The 19,899-nt window shown below is 40.5% G+C and overlaps 2 protein-coding genes across 4 annotated transcripts in view; one reads left to right on the top strand and one right to left on the bottom strand.

Annotated features, from left to right (window-relative positions):
- veph1 (ventricular zone expressed PH domain-containing 1) overlaps window positions 1–19,899 on the bottom strand; it is a 69,330-nt gene that overhangs the window by 36,524 nt on the left and 12,907 nt on the right. For all 3 annotated transcript variants that reach the window (XM_044031960.1, XM_044031961.1, XM_044031963.1), the window contains exons 5-6: window positions 3,392–3,555; window positions 2,157–2,366 (exon numbers count right to left, since the gene is read on the bottom strand). In XM_044031960.1, the coding sequence (XP_043887895.1) occupies window positions 2,157–2,366; window positions 3,392–3,555 (374 nt within the window). The remainder of the gene's footprint in view (window positions 1–2,156; window positions 2,367–3,391; window positions 3,556–19,899) is intronic.
- On the top strand, window positions 10,726–18,754 carry ptx3a (pentraxin 3, long a). The gene is made up of 4 exons (XM_044031964.1): window positions 10,726–11,033; window positions 13,124–13,283; window positions 14,154–14,605; window positions 16,855–18,754. The coding sequence occupies exons 1-4, from the start codon at window positions 10,895–10,897 to the stop codon at window positions 17,508–17,510; spliced, it is 1,407 nt and encodes a 468-aa protein (XP_043887899.1). The 5' UTR covers window positions 10,726–10,894; the 3' UTR covers window positions 17,511–18,754.

The following is a 19,899-nucleotide window of genomic DNA, read 5'->3' as shown; positions in this document are numbered from 1 at the left end:
ACTTCATTCTCTCTCTCTCTCTCTCTCTCTCTGTGATGCAAAATCTCGTGGACATGCGTCAAATAGTTGTTGAGGTTGTGGGCCAACCAGCCATCAAAGGTTAAGGTCAAGTTATTTTCATCCTCAGAAAGAAAGAAGATCAGCTACAAAGACAGGATTCACTGACCTCACCCTCTGTGTGCTCGTGTGTTTTCTGAAGAACCTCGGCCCGTGTCACTCACACACATTTCCCACAGCGATGCCACCTTTGCGGTTTGTTCAAGCCATTGCGCTAATTAACCTGTATTTAGCAGCTCGAGCGTTTGAGCAGAGGGTTCCTGTCATAGTCACTAAAACACTTCTGACTACAAGAGAAGGGTAATTAGGGGATAATGAGTCAGGTCTGCAGGACAGCCTGGGGTTTGGCCAGAGTGAGGCTCACAGGACAAAGTCAGCTTTATTTAATCTAATGTTAGCTTTATTTCTCTTGGGCGCTGGGTAATGTATTAGTTGCAATGGGAGTTGTGGTCATATTAGTCGTAATTTAAAAAGTAAATACCTGAAAGACATAATAAATGCTGCACAACATAAAGCTGCCATGAGAATGCAAGAAGTGTGACCAACAGATATAGATCAAAATGCCTCTGTACGCAATTAGATAGACCTACAACCAATCAGATCCAAGGATCTGGATGATGTATGCAGAACGATGGAAAACGTGTCAACAAATGTGCACGTTGTAAATCCTAAGAGTGATGGCTATCTAATAATGGTGTCTAATGACTTTTGCTTATAGCCTAATGTCAGACTACATCTGACACCCAGACTTAACTTAACTGCACGTCTGGGGGACAGGAACACGCACGCGAGAGCTCATGCTCTGTGTTAGCATCTCTGCACTGGCTCCCAATCTATTTTAGAATTAATTTTAAAATTTGTTTTTTTATTTGCCCCATCTTACTTCAGTGATCTCTTAGATCCATATTCGCCATCATGTTCACTGAAGTCTGCAGAAGGATCTCTTCTTGTGGTACTTAGGTTGAGATTAAAACACCAGGGAGACATTATCATTATTATTATTATTGTTATTATTATTGTTGTTGTTGTTATCATTATTATTCTGCCTCTGTCTGGTCTTTGTGAACAGAAACCAACATAATGCTGTGGCCTTGATCTCAAACTGTTCTCAGACATTTCATTGTGTTCTCAGTTATACACCAACATGTTTGCAGCTGCCTTACTTCACGAGCATAATGTTACTGTTGCGTCCGTCCGACTGTTTGTCTTGATGTAAAACAAATCACTTCCTGTGTGCAGCGCAGGAATGTCCCCGAGCGACATGAGATCAAAACACTGCCCGACTGAGAAACACAGAAAAGAAGTGCGTGGAGCCGATAGACTTAATCAACAATGTGTGCACTCATTCGACAAAACAAACAAACAAAACTGACATTTGTTTATACTGCTGCAGTACCTGTTCAGGTATATACTGTATATCCATTTGTTATCCAGACAATGTCAAAGATGGCACTGCACACAATGGTGCCTTTGACTATGGAGCTGGCTGAAAAAGAACTGTAGTCAGTGGTTGTGCAACTAATGTGGTGACTGAAGTTTACAGTTTATTCTTTTGTCAGCACAAGACGTTCCAGTGCTAGAAGATCTAATAGTGTTATGGCTACACTGCTCCTTAAATGTTCCCTTAAATGAGCTCTTTTCAGAGCAGCAGTGTTGGACTCAGCGTGTGCTTGTATCAGAGAGACTCAGGCAGCAGCAGTCATCTTCTCTGGAGCCAAACCTGTGATGTTCTCCTCGCTTGTTAAAATAATCACTACTGTCTGTTTCAGTGTGTGAATATGTGTCAGACAGAACTATAACATTATTCTCATGCCATTTTTACATAATGACAGCTTGTCTTTGTTGAATCATTGCACTGGCAATACATACATTTGTTTACATGTAGTTTTGTGCGACAGTTTCACTGTTTTCCTTTTTCTCTCTCCTCACATTCCTTAAATGTGAACTTGGGAAAGAAAAAGTTAATTTTCTTAACATGTGTCACTGAAATTAACCCACATATGTTTGCATTCATCCCCCTCTTGATGTTTGTGTGCATTTCAAAACTTTGTTCAGTTTGAAATTAACAATGTAAGTCTCTGCTGTGTGTGTGTTTGTACCTCACTGATGATGCCAACAGCACTGTGGATTTTGGCCACATGGCCCAGGAGAGCAGAGCATTGCTGTCCCACAGTCCTCAGCACCGGGAGGAAGCTGACCAGTGAGGAGGGGCTGGCCTGTGACACGTCTACGAGCACGCCCAACACGGCCTCTGTCATAGACTTTTCACCGAGGTAACCGACCAGCAAAGGGACCTGAGGGCTCAACATCTGCATTGAACGACACAAAATAAAACATGGCTTTTTATTATGACAATAAGAAATCCTGCCACTGTTTGTGTCCCAGTGTGCGACGAAGAGCCTGGTGACTAATAAGAAACAAAAGCCTGATTGTAGGACCGTCTGGAAAAACTGAGTGAACAAGCATTTCCTCCTCATTATCTTTACTGGATCACACTGACAATTACCATCACTGCAGCTCCCCTGCTGAGCCTGCATTTGTTCTTATAATCCTGCTAAAATCAAACACCATCTGTTCCTAAGGGAGGCAAAGTTTGATCAATGGATTAAAGTTATTTAATATTAGAGTTTCTTAATTGATCACTGTCATTTTAATTTGTCCTTCTTCCAGGGAGCAACTATAAATATGAAAAAGATCTGGTAACCGCATGCAGCCTCAATCACAACGGAAATACTTTGTGTGTGTGCAGTGTGTGCCTGTGTGTGTCTCTGTGGGGGGTGGGAATTAGAATAACTCCAGATGGTGAGTTTTCTTCCTCCAGTGCTTCACATGAGCGTGAGACTATCCATGTTTTATCGCCATGTGCTGTTTTCACTGGTATGTGGTACTTTCCCCCTTCGCGTTGAACATAAGAAGCTGTGCTCGAAAAACACGCAGGTTTGAGGGAATTCCTATTGAGAGTTGTGAAAACCACATTCACTGTGGTATTTACTTACGTGCGACCATGTTCTTGTGGATGTTTTTCTACATGTTCACACAAAGTCAATGCAAAACATGGCACAGCTTAACGGTAACATGTTGAATTCATGTTTTTACTTTATGGAATTGCCACATATTATACGTAGCTCATAGTTATCCAAATCATCCCTGACTTTACAAGACATAACTGTTTATAAGTCAAGGCGACAAATTATAGTTTGTATATGAATTGCTGGTAAAGTGATAGTAATAAAATATTTACCCCCCCCTTTTAGCCCCTTGAGCAGATGTGACAGTTACTTCACCCACAGTGCATTTTGTTTTGCTTCAAACGTAAAACTATGAAAACACTCACGAGTGGATGTTGTTCTGCAACAATTTGAATGAGCCTGATCAGGTGTTGTTGCTCTGGAGACTCCAGCTGTGGCATCATTGCAGTGAGGTTGCCTAGGTGACGGTGGATGGTATCTGGTTGTCTGGGGTAAACCGATGGCAACACTCGCAGGAGCATGGGGTTACCTGGCAGAAAGAGAAACAGAGAGATGAGACGAGAGATGAACTACACATTAAAGTCAAGTTTTAAATACTGATATGGAGACGTCAATTTAAATACTATGAGGGGTATTTCAAATGTTTTTCCCCCAACATAAACAACTGTTCACATTGTCGTCAGTATGAGGTTTGAGAAGCAATGGAACAGTATTTTCTGCATTTTATAGATTAAATGACAGTTTGATTTAAGCTCTAGTGTGAGGTTGTACTGCAGAAAACCTTTACAAGTGTCAGTCTGTTCAATTTCTTTTTTTTACCATTCACATCCTCCTCTAAACAAGTTTGCCAAACATGTCTAATTGCCTGACTGCTGTTTCCTGTGTTTTCTTGTCTGAAGCCACACATTTCCAGATCTCACTAATTAACTTGTGTGACTATAATTTTACTGCTACCAAGAAGACATAAGACCCAGGTTGTGTGAGGCTGGAATTCCCTTTAATTTGTCTGTGGTGCATTTCATTTTCCTCTGAAAACACGCACAAGATTTCCCCGTCAGTGGTGACGCATTAGTGGTGATAATGGTGTTTGTTAAAAATAAAATAACGCACACAGAACAACAAAACCCACAGCATTACCCAACAGCTATTGACTCACTTAAGAAACATCTTTGAATGATTCACATTGCTGAACAAGGACTCTTTAACAGTTTCAAACAATGGCCTTTGTGTCCTACATGGGACCAAATGCCAGGCAGCAAGAGATATTTTAAATTTAATTTTAAACTGGGGTTCTGGGAGCTGATTACAAACGTTACCATGAACAAAAGCAGAAAAAGGAGTGAGGGACTGATGCAGGAGGTATTTGATTAAGGTGGTATAGTTTAATATTATACGAAGCTACTTATTTTAGCATTAGATGGTCTGGATTTAAACCTGGTACAGAGTTTTACACATACAGTACATATACTATAATACAGCTATCACATTATCATTAATGATGTTGCCATTACAGCCGGCAGCGGCAATTTGGGATAAGATGTCTTGCCCAGGGACACAAAGGTGTCAACAAAACTAAGCTACTCATATACACAGTGCAATAGAAGGGAAATGTTTTTTGTGCAATTCTCTCCAACATGTATCAGCAAAAGTGGAGACTGATATATGACCATAACTTTATTACTCCCAAAAAAGAATCACACCTGCTGAGACACAAGTTCAACTTCTGTCCAGCCGTCTTCAGTTCAATTTTCATTTTATTATGCCCATGCACAGAATGTATTCTAAATAGTTGCCTCTGCATTGACCGCGCTTTAAGTCAAACGGGTCACTGTTGAAAACAAGTTAATCTAACTACATGTGGTGCACATTTGTCGTTTTTGATAAAACCTCACAGGATCTGAAATAAATCCCGCGACACAACGGGGGATGCACACACAGCCATAAATCACCGTAAGCACAGGTTGTGAGCTCAGAGATGCACAGACAGACGGCTGGTACTGATCAACACAGAGGAACCTGACTGCGCTGAGTCAAGGAGAGGAGCACCCATAAATATTTAGGAGATAGACACTGGCTCTTTTAAGTCCCTTTCTCTTCCCTTTAATCAGGGATTATACGGGATAGCATTACACAAACACTCCTCAATCCCTAACTTCTGTTACAAATCACTGTTCAAGGAGACAAATATAGTTTATGTACAGAAAGAGAGAGAGATAGTAATAACCATAAAACTGATGTTTGCAGGTCTGTTCAGAGGAATGTTAAAAGGCAAGAGGAGACGGGAGTCTGCACAGAAACACGCTCACATGGATTTGAAGAGCTTACCTGTTCTTAGCCACTGGTCTACTCTGACCTCAGGCACACACACACACACACATGAATGTATATACGTGTGATAACCAATTTATTATGATAGCCTCACTTGACTCCCACTCTGTCCTCTACTTAAATCTTCTTCTGTGTGTGTGTGTGTGTGTGACGCACAGTATCTGGCCGTCATGCCTTCATTCCACTTCCAGCAAACCCCACGTCTGACAAATCTTTGTTAAATATCCTGTAATGACCTTCAATCCTTCAGCACACAAAGGTGACATTCTTGAAGGGCTGCACGCACATTTTCCAAGAAAAGACAAAAACAATCCGCTGACTGATCTGCAGAGACTGTCAAACTATTGTTAGCATGATGTGAAGAGGCAGACGAGGACCTGATGGCTTTCCGACAGTGTGCACATTTTCCAAATGTCACATTAGAATAGAAATTTGAGACACGAAAACTAATTCTGGAGAAAGTTCACTTCAACGAGTCCTTAACTGTTTGCTATCTTAAAGTCATACTTAGAAATACTCAGAAATACAGGCGCAGATTAAGACACTGCACTTAGACCATTAAGAGAGAGCAGAGGTGAGTAGTGCTAGAGCTGTATCATGAGTCACAAGTGCGACATCTGACACAGTAATCAAACAATGCCGAACTGTAGATCAGTTAAAAACACATAAAGCATTAATGTTAATCTCCAACATTTAACAAGGACATTTCTAAAATATCAATATTCAACAATTTAACAAGAAGCGATCGCGAGCCAAATCACCGTATTTTAGTTCAGTGACTGTGTTAGACGAAGTCTGTGCTCTGGTCAGGCAGGAAGGGCTGAACGATTCTGTGAACAAATCTTTTTAATTAAATGATTCAGTACAGTGAAAACAACTCTACTAGTTTGTGTGTTTGTGTCGCGTATAGACGTCATGGCAGTGCTATGACAACCCTGCCCACTCGAAGAGGTACGATAGTAATGGAAAAAGCGACATGACACCAAATATTTTAGCTCCCAGAGACAGCAAGATCAAGAACAGCGGTACGTGACTGCAGAGAAGAAACAGAGTTGAACGATGCAGAAAAACCCACATATTTTCGACTTTGGACAAACAAAAACAAGAGCTAACAGCTGTTTGAAGTAATCAGTCAAAGAAAGTAAAAAAAGAAAGAACATTATTTCATACTAAAAGAGTTAAAAGTTAAATTACAAGGGCTGCAACTCGTGATTCTTTTCATGATGACTTAATCTAACAATCATTTGGTCAATTAAGTGATTTCTGGACAGGAATGTGCACAACCTGCCAAGAGAAACTCATTAACATTGAACGTGTATGTCGGGGAGGTTAACGCACAGCACAAATCTGCAGCGCTCAGCACAAATGACATCCAGACGGATGTTTTTTGGAGGGCTTTACGACTTAAACCTGTTTTCCATATAGTGCTGATTTTAATGCACGTGCGTCCCTCAAGTCATATCACGTAGCTCGACTAACTCTCAGGTGGGTGAGGGCGGAGAGAAACTGTCAAATCAAAATGTAGGAAACAACCCTCACAAAGCCCATATCTTTGGGATTCTGGGTATTTTTGTTGCATGAGCAAATCCTCCCCTGGAACACGGTGGAAACTCTTTCAAGAATTTAGGCCCGTATGAAACATGACTGCACTCTAACAGGGGGTCCACTTACCAGAGCGCAGCACATGTACATGTGACTTGAAATGATTGATGCATTCAAATATTTTACACTCCATTAATCAAAAAGTCCACGCCGTAGCAGCCGGCCAGATGTCAACAATGCACTTCACAACCTAAATCCATATGCACACAGACAGTTTTAGAATCAACGTTTGAACTTCAAGATGTGTTTTGAAAGTATTTTTTCTGAACTTAAAAATGTGTTGAATCCAAATGATTTCTGTGATTTCAGTTATTTATTATAACTTTTCACACTTGAAATGAAAAGATGTGATTGATTAAGATGCTGAGATGTTCTGGAGGATAGACGAGATGGATAAATGAACATATGTGGGACAGCTCAGGTTGAACAGTTTGGAAATAAAGTAAGAGAGAGAAGGTTGAGATGGTTTGGGCACGTGAAGAGAAAGGAGAGTGACTATATTGGGAAAAAAGGATGTTGAAGATGGAGGTGGACAAAAGGACGACGACAGAGAAGGTTCATGCATGTTGTGAAGGAGGACATGAGGACAGTTGGCGTTAACAGAAGAAGACACAAGGGAAAGGACATGATGGAGGCAGATGATCCGCTGTGGCAAACAATAATCCTGCAATTATTTAGTTAATTTTTCGATCGATTGACAGCCCTTGTAATAAAATTGTCTCTGCAAGTCAAAAAACATGAAACTAATAGCATTACTGTAACACCCTCACTGGAAACTTCTGTATTAGCTTCTTTGATCTCATCAGTCATCAATCAGTTTTTCATTTCTCCATCTCTGACTGTTTCGCAGTGCACAGCTCTCCCTTTGGTCCAGTAACACAGAACAGACCCGAGCTACTGACCACGAGGTACAAACCACTGATATTAAGTTTTATGGTGATTAGAACAGGCAGTGGAGCCGACTGAACCGTGAGGGTTCAAGTCCTGCAAGAGAACGTTTCCATTTCTATGTCAGGTTTTCATCAGAAAATGTTTATTCGAGGAAATCACACACGATATACTTAACATAAAAATGTGCACACTGTACATGCACACACTGAAGTGATTTCTCTGCAAGCCTGATGTTTATGATGTGTCTCCAGCTGGCTTGGTGCCAATCTCAGGTGGCAGACATTAGTCAAAACGTGGAAACATTTTCATTGCTCGCGCTCGTACACAGCGTGTATGCATGCGTGATTGTGTCTTTGTCAGTTTCTGCCTTTCAGTGAATATTTGTTAGCTTCATTCTCTGTTTTGATGCCTTTCAAACAAATCATTGTCTTTTCCAGCAAAAAAAAGCTTTTATTAATATATTTTCAGTGCAAATACAGCTTTATCTTGAATAATGACATAGTTGATGTGTGATAGCAATGTGATATCCATTGAAAGATTATAACCATTGATTATGTCAGCTCTATGCTGTTTGTTTATGTATTGTAAAGGAGGACCAAACACCCGTCCTGTCCAGGTTTCTGTTTTCACAACTGTGAGAACTGTGGTCTAATTGCATTGTGTGCTTATACAGCCTCTTTTGGGATAAGTGAATAAAAGAAAAAATAAACCTAACATTGTGACATTCAACTTGTTAAATACAAATGCTTTATACAAAGGTGAATTCAATTGTTCTCAAACTCCCTTAAATCCTATAATTACCTACCTAGTTTCACTTTTTTATTTATAGTACTGCACAAACGTCTTAGATTTGTTGCTGTAGTAATGCTATAATGACCACAGAGTATAATTATTTCTCAATCACTTTAGTGGAACACATCCAGAAAACACATATGCAGTTTTAAAATAACATTTTCTCAGAGGCTGAAGTGTCAAGTATTTAGTGCGACCTCCCCTTACACTCATGACCCTGGCTCTAATTAATGTTATTGGTAAAACCAGCGTTTATACAACTACTTCATGTCAACAAATATCTGTCTATTTCACCAAGTTAAACTAATTTAGTTTAGTTTGCGCATATGTATATAACTATATATATATATATATATGTATATATATATATATATATATATGTATATACATACATATATATGCTTAATTCTTAATCTCTATGTTCAATCAATTTGAAAAGAAAAAGAAACATAGATGAACTAGTTTAATTTCTGATGTGTCTGTCATGCTCCGCCTTCATCTCCGCCTACGCCTCCTCCCCTTTTTCTTCTGCATGCAATCAGTTCACCTGCGGCGGGAGCACACCTGCTCTCAATCCCTTCATCAAGCACCTACTTATCCCCTGGTTCTCCAGTCACTTGTGGCCAGATTGTTACTGACCTCTGTGTGGTAAATGTCTCAGGTCTCTAGTGTTCAGTTAGTGCTTGTTGAGCAAAATCATATTACTATCATACTTCCTCCCATGTCCATTTAAATCATCAGACTAGAGATTATTACTAATGCATTCATGGAATGAACCAAAGTCTTCTATTCATTGTTGATTGAAGAGTTAATGTTCCTGCCAGAAACAATACAGTGACAGAGAGAGACACAGGCACACAAAGATGGAGATGGGGGAAAGGAAAGGGAAAGGCAGGGTGAACTCTGGATTCCCATGAGGGAATCACTATTTCCATTCCAAAGTACACACAAAAACGACTAAGACATTTTCACGAACATTACAGTAAATGAACACACACACAGGTTTGCACAGCTTTTCTTCTTAGGACACTATATTGACTTCCCGAACCTTATCCATATCCACTTCATGTCTAACCCTAACCTTGACATAAATACAATCCAGATCTTAGCCCTAAACTTAAAGTTCTTCAGACATGAGGTTCTGCCTCATTAGGACCAGGTTTGTTTCTGAACAACTGGTCCTGACAAGGTCGGCGTTTATGCCAGAAAAGGTCCCAAAAACTTCACAAATACACACACTAACCGACTGAGGGGTTCAAATAAATAAAATAAAGAGGCAAAGCAGGAGAACAATAAACCCTTTTTGTAACGTTTTATGTCTGGGTTTCATTCAAACTTCCCTCAGATGCACACAGAGTTTTTCTTGTGAGGACAGTCATAGACATAATGCATTTCCTAGCCCCTTACTATAACCCTAACCCAGGTCTTAACCTTCAAAAACCATATTAAGTTTTGAGGACCAGCACAATTTGTCCTCACGGGGAGAAAAAGTTTGGGGAAAAGGGTTAAAAGGTGTACACACACACACGCACACACACACACACACAGTGTCTCTGCATGGGGCAAAAATCAGTAAAGTTTGTGTTCCTCCTCCTCCTCCCCCCGACTATTACCGCTTTCCTCTCCCCCTCTCCCTCTCCCCGTGAGTCACAGGAGCAGCAGTTGTAACTGATTACGACATGGAGGCTACCTCCAACGAAGTGTTACTCACTGCCTTGCTCACAGCAAGGAGACGCACCTCTTTGCCTTTTGCAATTCTGTTCTTATGATGTATCCACAAGGATTTCTTCTTTCCCTTAAAATACACCACATGAGTTTGAACCGTTTTGTGTAGTAAATAACTAAAATTGTGTGTTTGTGTATCCCATGCAGCCATCTCTCTATGGCTGGACATCTCTGTATGGCCAGACTTGTAGCCAAAACATTGCTCAGCATTTGAGAAAGAGAGAGAGAGAGAGAAAGAGGGAGAGAGAGAGGGATGTCACTGAGGGGGAGGGACACATTTGTGTGAGAGAGTGAGGGTTGAAAAAGTGGGTGGTGGACCTGCAGTGCTTTAGAGAGTGAGACACAGAGACATACACAGAGAAGCAGCAGAGATAATAACACACACACACGCACAACCTGACAGCATCTTCTTCTCACACCACACACACAGAAAAAGTGGTATTCAGAGTATCTTTCCTAAATCTCACCAGATTTGTAACACATTTTCCTCTCTAACACACACACTGAGCAGCAGAAGCAGAAGCAGCAGCATGTTTCGGTGGAGTCTCCCCCAGGCAGCGTGCATCCTGTCGCTGTGCGTGTGTCTGCTTCTGGCATACGAGGATAATATCGAGGTCAACTATGAGGACAACTACTTCAATGCAATCCCAGTGGAAGACACAGCAGAACGTGAGTATTAAGCTACATGTATGCGTTCATCGGATCAAGATGTGAAGTTGCACTTTAATTTAATCCTGGTGTGTGTCATCCGTTTCCTGTATAGGAGTATTTTAAGTTTTTGTGTACAAGAGGTGACATTTGATTCATCGCTTTGTATATTTAAAATTGGAGCAGCAGCAACAGACACTTTACTCAACGCCAAGTCTGAGAAAGTTGTCTAATGCTTTGCAAACTACGACTGAAGGATAACATGAAATGGAAAAAAACACATCTAAAATCTATTATGAGTGATTGATAATCTCCTGTGAGAAGGAAACTGAGACAAAGACAACCAATGACAATATGCCACAGTGTAGTCTGTAGAGACAGAGTTTGAGACAGATTACAGCTTGAATGACAGATCCCCATCTGGGAGAAGCACTACATCATGAAAATCTTGTTTGGGGAAGCATCAGCGTTTCCTTTCATGTTTGGACTAAGATGTGATGATTGAGATGTGGTGATGTGATGTTAAACCTGAAGAGTGGCTCAGACAAATGACCGAGCAGCAGAACTACTGTACAAGCACATAAATGACAACACTCGATTGTTTGTGGGAGGAAAATATGGGCGGGACAAGAAGGACAAAGAAGCCCGTAAAAAATCTTAGTTGGTATTTTTAGACTAAGGAGAAAAAAAGTCATATCATTTGAGTTAAGTACAGTGTTTGTGCAGGTGGGTGAGGGGAGAACACAGGTCACAGCCTGGAGGAAGACACAGATCATTCATCCTGACTTGCTCAAATCTCACAATCTCTAGGTGGAATTTAAATGAATGAGGGCAACATGAGAGAGGCCATGAAACAGATCATTATAAAGAGAATGGCAGGCTAAAACAAGACTTGGTTATAAAGTATTATGAACAGACCGTGTGGGGTCATTGGGCAATGTCCTGAAAACTCAGTTACAAACACTGCGGTCAAACATCATTGTTTCGTATTATAGAAAGGTTGTTTTTTGTTTCTTTCTGTTGTAAGACAACAGAACTCAGAATGCAGACTACATGTTAACCAGCAGTAACGTCCTAACAGTCTCCAAACCCCTGCTCTCATAAAATCACATTACACATACATTAGGGCTGGACAGACATTCTTTAATGTTAGTATAACAAAGGTTCAATACACGTCAATAGCACGGGTATGCATTGTGGAAACGTGTAACATAACTAGTATGAATGGTTTATTCAGCAAACTTTCAGGAGTAAAACTAAATCTTTATCTATCTGACATTCTATTGGCAATACTGGCGTTTTATTGTGTTGATAGAAAATGCTGACTCATAGGGAAAGTCTCAGAAGCTCATTCACATCTATGAAGAGGTGTGTCTTCACAGGGAACGCCCATCCTCGTGCTCACTGGGCAAAACTGGCATCACAGCTTTTCTTTCTTTTTGTCCAAAAGCTCACAAAAATATTTCACTAAGCACTAGTAAGAAATTAAGACACTAAATGGGTTTGAAACTGGTAAAAATGTAATGGTAAATGAACTGAACTTATAGCACAATTGTTCCAGTCTTATCAACCACTCAAAGCTCTCTGCGCTGCGTGCCACTCTTTACGCATGTTGATGGTCAAAGATCCAATCAAATGAAATCATACTCCAGAAGGTCTCTTTTCACTCAGCTCACTCCCACATGCTTCCAAATCATTCATAAACCACCGTCAGACCAGAGCTGCTTGTTTGGTGAGCCATGTGGAGCAGAGTGCATGAACATTCAGCCTAAGTCACTTTGAACCTCAGGGACAGGCAGCCAAAACAAATCCTGTAGCCTTGTGATGATTTCTCTCTAGAATACCTCTGCAGGTATAAACAGGCTCAAAAGCTAATTGGAACAGTGTGTCTGACACATTTCTCATTACTGGATAAGGTTTCCCATGATTTTGCCAACTAGAGGTTGGTAATAATATACTTCCCAAAGAACTATGGGTACAATTTAGTCCAGTGGGGACACAGTGTTTGAACGTGTTTCCTGTCAAAAACATACACCAGATACAGCAATGGTTTGATGTTCTGTTAAATAACTTCACATTACTCTTTCTATTTCCACCATCTTGGTCTGCAGCCACATCGATCACTCCGCCCTGCAGCTCGTCAGACCTGACCAAGTGGGACAAAATCTTCTCCATGCTGGAGAACAGCCAGATGAGGGAGAACATGCTTCTTCAGTATGCTGATGATATTATCAAGGTGGAGATGGGGTCACTGCGTGGGGAGATGCACAAGTAAGTTGGACAAAGGAACGAGACGTCAGAATAATTAAAAATGAGAATAAATGAGCTTTTACAAAAGTTGCCTAAACCTACTAGGTCTGTGAGGACTGAGCAGATCCCCAAAGTATATTTCTGTCAATTTTAATGTTTGGATTCTCTAATGACGAATATTTGTCACATGTGATGATTATGATTATATTAAATTGATTACTAGAATTGTTACCAAATGGATTGAAAAATATTAAAACTATAGTGTGCAACCTTTACTTATTAACAAATGTTTGTTACATTGTGACAAGACATTTGTAAGTTCACATTATGCTGATGAAGCCTATCTGCTCCACACAAGTCGCTCTGCGTTTAGATCCGTGCGACCTGGTGACATTCCTGTGCTTCACACAGGAAGTGATTCGTTTTATGTCCAGACAGACGGAGGCAACAGCAACATTGTGCTAGTAAATTGAGACGTCTGCAAACAGTATGACTGAGAACATGGAGAAGCGCCAACAAAAAACTAGAAATCAGAACTGAATCCTACTGCTCCAGAAACTCAGTTTGACTAGATATACTCTTGTGTTGCCTTTCATGCACAAACACTCCCCCAGTCAGGTCTGATAGTATTGCTTGACAGCGTAAATGGTAAACCACCTAAAGCGCTTTACACTACAGATCGACACATCGGACTTTGGGATGGAACCCCCGACCTTCCATTTGGAAGATGACCCACTCTACCTCTGATCCATAAAAGTTATGCACTGCAGTGTTGAAAACGTTAATTTCTTACGTCTTCATGTCATTTAAATTCAATGATAAATTGGGAGCAAAGCCAGATTATGTTCTTTATCAAAGTACTTAATTAAATATATTGGTCTATTTGGTCAGATTTGTTGCCCAGTATGGAGGTTCCTGTGGAGTCGCAGTGGAGACAGCAGGAATGAAGATGGCTTCGCAACTTGAGGCTCGCCTCAAAGAAACCTTTGAGCGCCTCAAAATTGGAGACCAGACCTCTGCTGCCGCTGCTGCTGCTGCTGGGAATTCTGTTGGGAATTCCAACAACTTGGAGTCGATGCTGCATCAGCTGCTTTCCGCAGCAAGAGCACAAGCTTCCCGACTCACCAAGCTGGAGACCAGCTGCGTCAGCAGTCCTGGAGCCGGCATGGGGAGGAATACAAAGACAGGGTTCCAGCTTGCAGAGAATGGAGGCGCTGGCCACCCAGAGCAGGAGGTCACACCAGAAGGGAAGCCTCTAGATGGGGTGCTGGCTGCACTGCAACAGACAAGGGGGGAGCTGGAGGAGGTGCTGGGGTCATTGAGGCAAAGATATCTACCCGCAGGTAAAGATATCAATCTTCCCATCAGCAATCAGCATGTCTGTCTTTACGTGTTGCTTCGTGTAGCTTTGTACTTTGCTTCATCTTTCTCTCCTCTGTCTTCATCTTTTCTCTTCACCTTTCTCCACAGAGCCATCCAACAATTTTCCATCTTAATTTTTTTCCTGCGTTGACACATTCAGGTCACACTTGAAGTATTAGAATGAGACCCCCCCTCTGTCAAACCTTGCTTCTGAACAACTAATCATGCTTCTTAAGTTTGTTTGTCAATACCGTTCCCACTTCCTCCGTCTTTCTCCAGGTGTGTTATCATCCTCAAGGGGCAACTGATCCTATTATTCACATACTAATATTAGTCTAAATCAACACACTTGTGTCTTTCAAGGGGTGAGTGATATACAAATAAAACCAAAAAATAAATACATTAAAACATACTTTTTGATTTCGTACCCTTGGTAAAAAAAACTTAAAAAAATATTGAGTTTTATAGAAGCATATAAGTTTATAAGGGATGAAATTGCATGACAAGTTAGCAATAATGTACAAACAGTTGGTGTGGGACTCTCTCCACCAATGAAATAAATAGTGACTAATACCTGTAACTTTAGTGGCTAGGTGAGTAAGTGATCCTGGAATAAGTTTAGTCTTGTAAACATGAGTTGGGCAACTTCATTTCCTATAGTTGATCACATACGACTGCATATTACTCATCTCTTACACACAGTGCAGGCACACACACACACTGTTTTTAACACTACATTGACTTCCATTCATTTAGACAGCCTAAAAAGCATTTTCCCTACCTTAATGTAACCACAAGTCACATCTTACCTCTAACCTGAACCAATAACTTAGAAATGAGGTTCTGCCTCATTAGGACCAGGGCTTTCGTCCCTTTGGTCCCTTTGAGTTGAGAAATGTAAGTCTGCCCCACATACATAGACAGAGGTGTAATCATTTGCCGGTGGCCACAAAACCCACACCAAAGCACCATGGGAAAGTAGAACCAGATGGAAACAATCATGGATACGCGCACACATACTTTGCTCCATTATTCTTTGAGTGGCAGAAACTTAAAGTCAGAGCAATATTTGTATCCTCTGTTTTAGTGGGTAGGTCGTGTGTTTGCTAACTGGAGGGAGAGGGAAAGGAAGGTAGTGAGGGAACCAGATGAGTACAACACAGGAAAAAACAGAAATAAAAAAGCTGGTAATGTCTACTAAACCTCCAACAGAGCCCCTCTGTATAAAATACATTTACACAGAAAGAAGAAAGATTAATGAAATGCAGCAGGAAAAACTAATGGATCAGATAACCCTGAGGGAAGAAAAATGATCAATGACCATGAACTGAACTTTTCAATGAACTGACTGTCTCTCATTCAAACAAAGGCTTTCATATACTGCAGCTTAACAGGCATTTACCTGCATATCATAATGTGCAGTCCCAGCCTGTTGCGTTCACACTTATCTGATAGTATAAAACAAAAGCTAGATGTAGAAATATTTCAATTTTCTTCATTATGTTGTTAAACAAGAAACTGAGCCTGATCCTCAGCTTTCATTTTATGTGGAGTCCCACAAGGCTCAATTTCAGGCCCAGTTGTTTTGTCAGTTTCTTGCTTCCACTATATATCATTAAAATGTTTTACGTTATATATTGATTTCACATTACTTCATCTTCCATTACAGTAAAGATGTACAAAACAAAAACCTCTAGGACAAGGCAAACATTTAAAACCTTTGTCTAGGTAAATCATTTCAACTTTCTTTACTTTCATTGTTTTGTAAATGGCCTTTCACATCAAAATACCTTGGAATCCCATCATTTTCTTGCATCTTCAGTGAACATAGGATCATTTTTACTGTTGCTCATCTTTGGTAACGCTTATTCTCATCTGCTTCATATCCACTGTTACATCTCTTTACTGGTTTGTTTGCTTTCCTTAAAGCTACATGTTGTGTTTTTGGGCTTTGTTTAATAGGCTCATTTATAATCCCCAAGTCAGATTCATATTCCTAAATGAATACTCTCCCTTGATGTTTTGTAAGACTCCTTAATTAAATTTAACCCTATAAAAAGCTATAGAGTCTACATATTAACATTTAAACGTTGGGGTGTTAATGGGTTCATTAGTTACTTTAACCTATTCAGTATTCTCAGGACATCCAGCACATGCATAAAAATTGACCTGTAGTTGCATAGGATTAATTCACTGACAATAAACACCATTTCATCTTCTTGTGGCACAGGCTGTGAGATGGGTCTCCTCTTCCCAATGCGCTCCCATCGAATCTACACCTCCGTCATATCAGATATCCCTCTCGCCATCTCTGCATTCACCATCTGCATGTGGTTGAAGCCAACGACGATCGCCAACAAAACGGTGCTGTTCTCCTACGGCAACCGCCGCAACCCGTATGAGATCCAGCTGCTACTTGGCCAAACTTCTGCGCGCCTCACGGTCAGAGGAGAGTCTCACCTGGTAGAAGCACGAGGTGTGGTGAAACCAGGAGAGTGGATCCACTTGTGTGGGGCTTGGTCATCTGATCAGGGTCTTGCAACCCTGTGGGCAGGTGGGAAAAAAGTTGCCTATACACCTGGAGTGGCTGAGGGACACGTTTTACCAGACGGGGGTTCACTCCAGCTGGGCCAGGAGAGGAATGGCTGCTGCTCTCCATCTTCAAGCAGCGGGGGAGGCATGGCAGGGTTTGAAGGAGGCTTCAACGCCAAGCTGGCATTTGCTGGGAAGATGACAGGAGTCAATATGTGGGACAGGGTGCTGTCAGAGGAGGAGATTACCCAGCTGGCTTTGCAGAATGGCCAAAGCTGTGAGCAGAGAGGAAACATAGTGGCATGGGGCATGACGGAGATGGTGCCACACGGAGGCGCTCAGTTTATCTACTAGCAGACTCTTTGAGACTTTATTATCACTGGTATCGTCCTTTTCATCATCACCAACATCAATGTTTTCAGAGTAACTTACAACTGTATCATCTCTATTTCTGTCTCCATAGCTACAATTTGAAATTATTATATTGTGATTTATTCTTCTCCATTGCTCCTCAGTGCTAAGAATATGAACACTTGTGCTGCGAGGAACTCTACTGGATATGGTCAAATGAGAGGAAGCCAATGCTGTGAGAGACTGAAGTGTATTTTTTTAACCTAACCTTCTGAACTAAGGCTATTTCCCTTTCTCGCACACACACACACTGCATTCTTTGTCACACCTGTGCACACACATGCTCACATTGAGCTTCGAAAACGTGTAATGTAGCAGAAAACTGCATTTACCAACGGCTTAATTTGAAGTGAATGAGTTGTGAGCTGTAAACAGTGTAATCACGATGGAAATGAGTGGTCACAAACACTTAGAAATTGTCATCTCAAACGTGTCGCAGGGTGTCATTTAAGTAATAATGTGTTTGTTGTCTTTGTATATCCACATTTTGTATCATGTGTTTCCCCTCTGCCTTTTACTGGAGGACATTAATGTCATAAAATATTTAGTTTATAGCTTTGCTATCTTGTAGGTACATTTAAGCTAAACATTTGACTGATTGAAAGGTTGATTGAAAGCAGAGAAATATTACAAATGCATTAATGATGTGTAGTAATGCAATGTGTAGAGATTTATGTAATAACTTTGGAAATGAAAACTGCTGTATTTGCTTTCTCTTCAAGCCTGGCCAATAGTGACTTTAAACAAGCATCCAAATCATCATTATTTTATTATTGTAATATTCTTTTGTGAAAGAGATGATATCATTTAAGACCTTACATTTGCAGACGTGTGTACCAATTAAAGTGTTTACATTCATATTAGTTATATAAGTCCAGGGTTTTTTTTTTTCCAATTCATTTTAGGTTTAAATATATATGTCTCCTTTTTTGATACTACCGAAAGTTATTATGTTAGTGGAGATTGAGAGAGAGAGTGTTTTTTAAGGGTGATAAAGAAACTGAGGACAATGTTTACACAATTTAATCTTTTATGAACTAAGTTGCATTGTATTATAATTGTAAATTGCTTTTGTTTTTCTTATGAAAGGGTCAAACTGAATGTATTTTGTACATAAATATATTTTACGTAACATGAGAGGATGAATGGAGAGTGAGTTATGAATAAACATTTCAGTCTATTGTTAATCTCATTTCTTGGCGTGTTTTTTCGTCAATAAAAAAAATGAAAACAGTGTTTGCCTGTAGCTGCTCAGTGTCTCACAGTTTACAGTGACACATCATAGGAGCTTAAACGTGGAAGATAACAGGCTCCTCCTGCAGCTATAATCACATTTTTATAAACACACTTTTCTGAAACTTTGACCTGTTGATGAAAATAGACACACCTCCCCCCTCATCCATCCAGCCTTTCCCAAAACCAAAGTACAGCACCTACACATGTTTTGCAACAGGTGGGGCAAAAACAGGCATTGAACTCTGACACATGACTTTGACACTTTACACACTGCAGTGTTACGTTAAGATCAGGTTTTACTGAAAGGAAAAGGAACTCTTGCCTCCGAATCCCTTTGGGGTCAAATGCATACCAGATGTGAGTGTGAATACGTGTGAGTGCGCTCGTACAACATCTGACAGCCACTGAGTTCAGCTGTGGTTTACTGAAGCTGCAGATGACACTTTTCACACTTTATCCTGCAGTTAGCTCCCTGTTACTAGTCAACACTATAGACACTAGATACACTGTATCAAACCAGGTCCACAGAAATGAGTTTCTGCTTCGCTAGGACCAGGTTTTGGTCACAGGCAACTGTGTGTGTGTGTGTGTGTTAGGTGTGGGTCAAAATATCGATTTGGTGATATATCGTCTTCTTTCCTCGTGCAATACAATCATCGATATGCCAGGGCAAATATAGATATTTGAATTAACAAATGAATAATTAATATCTCCTTGTGGTGTCGCTGCTCAAATGAATGAGAGAAACTTGGGTGGAAGTTACCTGGCCGAAAAAGAGGGAGTTCACAGCGGGATAATGGTGGAGAAAGTTATGTTAAGAGATGCTCCAGCCATGTTCAATACCTGGGCTTTATGCACTTTGTTCTCTGTGTGGTGAATGAATAGAGAAATCCTGCACTTTTCACTTTTCACATTTTGTTTTCTGCACTTAGACCAGGGGTCTGCAACCTTTACTTTGAAAAGAGCCATTTATGTCGCCGCCTCGCCACCAAAATAAAACTAATCTGTAGCTGCAAAACCCATTTGACCATATCACATATAAGTTTTTATACAGATGTACTACATGTACTACATATAATATAGAACTACAAAAAGA

The sequence above is a fragment of the Solea senegalensis genome, linkage group LG8 (genome assembly GCF_019176455.1).
Source record: "Solea senegalensis isolate Sse05_10M linkage group LG8, IFAPA_SoseM_1, whole genome shotgun sequence".
Lineage (NCBI taxonomy): Eukaryota > Metazoa > Chordata > Actinopteri > Pleuronectiformes > Soleidae > Solea > Solea senegalensis.
The sequence above is the reverse complement of the archived record's forward strand: the minus strand, read 5'-3'. Positions and strand labels throughout refer to the sequence as shown.